General features: G+C 42.3%; 1 protein-coding gene across 1 annotated transcript in view; it reads right to left on the reverse strand.

Moving 5' to 3' along the window:
• ECE2 (endothelin converting enzyme 2) overlaps positions 1-6,000 on the reverse strand; it is a 111,074-nt gene that overhangs the window by 22,204 nt on the left and 82,870 nt on the right. Inside the window, exons 11-14 of the mRNA XM_085894579.1 lie at positions 4,680-4,790; positions 4,454-4,552; positions 1,088-1,165; positions 893-996 (exon numbers count right to left, since the gene is read on the reverse strand). Coding sequence (XP_085750705.1) covers positions 893-996; positions 1,088-1,165; positions 4,454-4,552; positions 4,680-4,790 — 392 coding nt within the window. The remainder of the gene's footprint in view (positions 1-892; positions 997-1,087; positions 1,166-4,453; positions 4,553-4,679; positions 4,791-6,000) is intronic.

Consider the following 6,000-nt stretch of genomic DNA (forward strand, 5'->3'; position numbering starts at 1 on the left):
GTCGGAATAATGACAGAGAGAAAAATATCAAGAAAATTGAAAGAGAAGGTTCTGATGTCATGTGTAATGCCGGCCTACCTTTACGATCTGGATACTGTGGCACTGACAGACAGAAAACAAAAGACGCTGCTGGTTTGTGAGAACAACTGGGTCAGGATTGCAGGAGTGAAGAGGGTGGGTAGGAGGAGGATAGAATGACGATGGATGATATAAGGGAGGAGATTGGTGTGCAGATGAGTTTGACGGGGAGATTGGTGAAATGTCGGCTGAAATAGGCTGGAAACTTGGAGCAGATGGGGGAAGAGAGAATGGCAAAGAGAGTGGCTAGGTTGAGGGAGCAAGGTAGGAGGAAAAAAGAGGTAGACCCCGGTTGAGATTGGAGGATGGTGTGATGAGGGATATCCATAAGGTAGGGGTGGTTGGGGAGTGGAGAGAGTTGGCTGAGGGCAGAGGAAGGTGGAGGAGTATTGTGGTCAAGGCAGGACAGAAGCTTGGTGTCATCAGACCTCTCCCCTTATGAAGGGAAGAGGAGGAGAAGAAGGGGTGGGGATTTAGGGTCACTGGTCAAAATGGGGAAAATAAAATTCACTCAAAATTTGATATTGGGTCATTCCTGGTGGAACCTGTCATCTTTCAACTTTGCTTCAGGTGGGAAGCATGGGGATTTGTGGTGGCACACCATCGACTTTGCTCTGGTTTACCTTGATGCCAGCACAGATGCAATGTACATATAACAAACATCACCTCATACATAGTGTCCACCATAAATAGCCACTGGCTCTTTTTATCGTTCAACTCAACTTGTTTTCTTCCACCGAGGATAATTCACAAACACTGGACAGCCGTTTTAACCATAAAGCAATGTGCACGACATATGATAAGAGGTACTCACTGGTCTCGGCTAGGAGTATCACGAAGCTGGTTCGCCATTACTTTAGTGGAAAAGTTGTAAAAGTTTAAAAAGTTTTGGAAAAATTCATCATCTAAGACTTCATACTGCAAGTAAAAGGAGACGTTTTCAAAATTAATGTCGTCAAATGTGAACAATAGATAAATGTTTAAAAGAAAGGAAAAACACATCACTCACCTCAGCAAATACTTTATCAAGCATTTCTTCATCACGTATGAAATCTGGGAATCCTATCATGTTATAGATTGCTTCAGCCTACTGAACAACATGTACAAGAAGAAGAAGAAAAAAAAAAAAAAACATCAATCAAATTTCTATAGCAACCTTATTATTTATATTATCAATCACTTAACAAAACCAAAAGACAAGTACAAAGGATCAATCATATCTATATGCGATATTGTTACGGTCCTGGAGTTTTTGACCCTGTTACACCTCGGCAGGAAAGTGCACAAAATAATCACCACCACGTCCACGGGTTTATTTTAAAGCGAATCGGAGTCTCAGACCACAGACCGCAACAATGTGCTGTCAGAAATTTGGCCCACTTCTGAACGCACCCAAATGCCTCTCCTATCCGGCAGTTTATGTATCAACTAGTTCCCAATTGTAGTGCTTAACTCCCAAACTCTGAGGTCACATGATGATTAAAAAAAAACCAGATGTATTAAAACAGACAAAAGAATGCACTGCCGCTTAACGGCAATCTTGATGCAGATAAATAATGACTAAATATCACTACCCATGCACCCATGTACCACAATGGCTTATGTATCCAAATCACCGGGAGGGTACATGCAGATCATATAGAGGCGGATGCAGACAAAAGAGAGAAGAGAGGTATTGCGACTTGCAGTCTTGGTCCCTGAACACATGGCCTAGGCGTTCTTGCTCCAGCAATCACCAAGTGTTTAACACAGGCAAGCGAGCATTCTACCTGGGTGGTCTCTCTAGTCATCAACACGTCGAGGAAGGAGGAACGCTCAACCTCACAGAACAAATGACAGTGCAAGCCAGCCTCCGCAGTGGTCAGAGCCAGCCTCCGCTGGGGTCAGAGCCAGCCTCCGCAGTGGTCAGGGCCAGCCTCCGCGGCAGTGAAGTTCCAAGGCAAGGGAAAGCAATGCTAGTCATGTTCATGGAGAGGAAGGCAGAGGGTGAAGAGAGAGCGATCTAGCCGCATTCAAGCCTTTTCCACGTGGGGCTCTGCCCCACATGCCCGGGTTGGCTGATTAGTGCCAAGGGAAACATATTGATTTGACAGATCACAAAGGGAAGGAGCGAATATATGAACATTGTGAGGGTAGGTGAGGTTCGACACAGACAAATGGAGGGAATGATGAAGAGCTTACCTATACGAATCTCGGCATGCTCTCCATTCACACAAATACAGCAGCATTATGCAAAACATTTATGAAGGAAATAATTATTTCTCCACAACCCCTTTTACCCCCTAGTCCCCCACCATACGAATACCCTCTATAACCAGTGCATCTATCTATATATTATTAAAACTCTCATCTTGTGTGTGTATATGTATATATATATATATATATATATATATATATATATATATATATATATATATATATATATATATATATATATATATATATATATATATATATATATATATATATATATATATATATATATATATATATATATATATATATTCCCTAAATACAGCCAAAACTGTACACAATAGCGCAAAAAATTTCGGCCCACCTTACTCACCATTCGCCTGTGCTATGCAGTATCAAGCTTCATTCAAATCGGGCAAAGAAAAAATTATCTATATATTAATACTGAAGGACCAATTTTGTGCTCCTCCTCGCGGTCACGTCACGTTTTTCTCAGTACTGTGACCTGGACTGAAAGAAACTTCGTACCTGTAAGAGTGCATCGCACATAGTGGCAAGAGTCAACTTTCAACTCTGAAGCAGAATAAACACTTTTCCTTGAGACGGGGGCGAGGAGTGAAGAGACGGGGGCAGGGAGTGAAGAGGCGGGGGGCAAGGTAAGCAAATTTTTGGGCGGGGGTAAGCAAATTGAAAGCGGGAAATGGGGCGGGGGATGAGTGGGCGGGGGCTGGGGTGAATTAAGCAGGGTTGAATGTGAGGGGATGGACAGGGGGCGGGGGCCCGGGGGCAAGTGGGGCGGGGAATCAAGAGACCAGTGTGTGTGTGCGGGGAGTGAAGAGGCGGAGGCGGGGCCGGGTTAATTAAATTTTTGGGCGGGGGTACGCAAATTGAAGGCGGGGGATGAGTAGGCGGGGGCAAGCACGCCCTGTCCAGTCCATGTCCCTCGAGTATAGGTGAGGGTGGTTGAATGAACGGAATCCGTCTGTGACGGGGTTTCGGCGAGTTAAAAAATAAATTCCCGATTCAGTCAAGTACTCTTCGGGATTATTTGATCAATGCAAACAACCTCAGCGGTATAGTTCTCTGGAGCTATCTTCTTTTTTTCTTGAAATGATTTGTTTCATCAACCGCTGTCACAACGGGTTCATGGGTCGTCTAGTATATTACTAAAACTCTCATCCTGTACATGTATTTATGTATGTATGTATGTATGTATGTATATCTTCTTCTTCTTCTTTCGGCTGCTCCCGTTTGGGGTCGCCACAGCGGATCATCCGTATGATCCGCATAGTGATTTGGCTTAGTTTTTACGCCGGATGCCCTTCCTGACGCAACCCTGGTCGCCTCTTACGACACAGGGATATGGTACACCTATTTTAACCGGGGTATACACCAGCCCAGTATACTGGTACTCATTTCGCCGACCTCGGAAGGATGACAGGCTGAGTCAACCCCCTGGTGTATTAATTCAGTGGCCCAACGGGGCTTGAACTCAGGACCTTTTGGATCCCAAGCCGCTGCCCAAACCACTGCGCCAACACCAGGCTTGTATGTATGTATGTATGTATGTATGTATGTATGTATGTATGTATGTATGTATGTATGTATGTATGTATGTATGTATGTATATATATATATATATATATATATATATATATATATATATATTCCCGAAATACAGCCAAAACGGTACAAGATAGCGCAAAAATTTTCAGGCCACCTTACTCACCATTCACCTGCAGTGTGCAGTATCAAGTTTCGTTCAAATCGGGCGACGAAAAAATTATTGAAAAATCAATTCCCGATTCAGTCAAGTTTTGGTACGACGATCCATAAAACACAAGGACAAACCATGGAGAATGTGTTGATATATCTCGAGAAACCGGTTGGCTGAACAATGACTCCTGAGGTAAATGCTCAAATTTTCTTCAAGTTAAAGTTTGACCACGAAATAATATTAAAATTTTGTAAATTTTGTCTTCCCCCCCCCCCCAATCAACCGCTGTCACAACGGGAACCCAACGGGTTCACGGGTCGTCCAGTACATGTTTAAAATGACAATGCTTAACAGGCCAAACAAAAGATTGTTGCTGCACAGAATGCTGAAAACAAAATGTTGCAAAGAATGGGTAAAGAATGTTTCACAGAATGACTATGTTATACAATACAGAGCAAATTTGACCTTTTTCTTTGCAGCTGCTCGCGTTTCCTCATCCATCCAGTGAAGATTCTTCAGACTCGACTCGAAAGCCGCTCTGATCTCGTAAATCATTCCCTCGGCCTGTTCCACGTATTTCAGATCAACACGACAGTGAATTACACGACATAGGAACACACACCATGGTTTACACTCTCTCGCTCTGCAAGATGTAAAGGTTGACATTTCAAAGTCCCACATTTGTGCTTACTACGTTTTTGCTGTGTTGGTCAAAAGCTGCTTTGATAAACATCGAGCCGAGTGCAAACCCTAACGTGCTGTCCGTGTCCTCGATGCAATCTTGCCAACGTGACATACAGGTCTGTACAAAAAAATAATAATAATAATAATAATAAATATTATTAAAGCCGCATTCAAGATATCGAGATAAATTAAAAAATAAAAAAAAGATATCGAGCATACAACCCACAAGACTCATCTTAATGACAAAGCTGGCAGATTTTGTCAAGGCCAAAACTCAACACAGCGAAGCACGATACAATTCACACTCGTCAGAAACAAAGCTGCACCAATAGCAAATAATATGGGTTTGCCAGCATGGTGATAAGGATATGTGACTGATATCCAGTAGATTGTGGGTTTAAATCTAACTGAAAGGTGGCATTGTTAAGGGTTTGGATAGTAAGCCTTCTAAAACAGAGATCATCTCAGAAGCATTAACCTGTTGTGATTAGGTTGTCAATGAAAACACAGCTGGGTCACCAATGACCATTGAGAGGGAAATTTGCATACCCTGCCTGGTCTCAAAGTGGTGCTGGTCCCTGGTTAAATCTTGTAAAGAAAATATCAAGAAATTTCAAAATCTCATCAGCAGAAACAAACAAAGTAGCTATTACAACCTCAATTTGTCATTATATATGCAGGTGCTACGCTTCCTGCTCAATGAGTGCTGTGATGTTTGCTCAGGTCTTCCCATTAATTGTCGTCATTCTGATCAAATCAACAATTATAGCATAAAAATATTACAAAGTTCATGTTTAACAAAATTATTGGAGATCCATAAAGCAGATTCTGATTCGGTGGATGAGGAGAGTGCAATCGATGTAGTACAGGGTGACCACCAAATCAACGGAACCCACCTTTTATCTAATATCTTCCTTCTTACGAATGACAACCTCTTCCCTTTTCAGGTGGTTGAAGAAGAGTGAACCACAAGATAGACTATGAAAGTTGGTGATGATTCTTCTCTTTTTAAAGATGCTATGGACAACTATTGGGTAAAAGACTTATTCTGTGGAGATTTTTCATGAAACTGACTCCTACAAGACTCAAATAGAGTTTAAACGTGAGTTTGGAACTTATACTGTGCCCTGCAAGTCAAGGATCTTTGCCCGAATCAAAAAGTTCAGAGTAGAAGGCACTGCCACACATCTCAACAGTAAAAGTGCTGGAGGACCAACACATTCGGGACGTCCTCTAGAGTCTAGAGGTAAGGTCTTTTGAGAACATTGACCTTGTTCGTGATGTAGTGGGCAGAGGCCTTAATAAATCTCTCAGGCATCAGAATCAAG

This window comes from Eptatretus burgeri, chromosome 9, assembly GCF_056783735.1.
Source record: "Eptatretus burgeri isolate ZD-2024b chromosome 9, Ebu_testis_v1, whole genome shotgun sequence".
Lineage (NCBI taxonomy): Eukaryota > Metazoa > Chordata > Myxini > Myxiniformes > Myxinidae > Eptatretus > Eptatretus burgeri.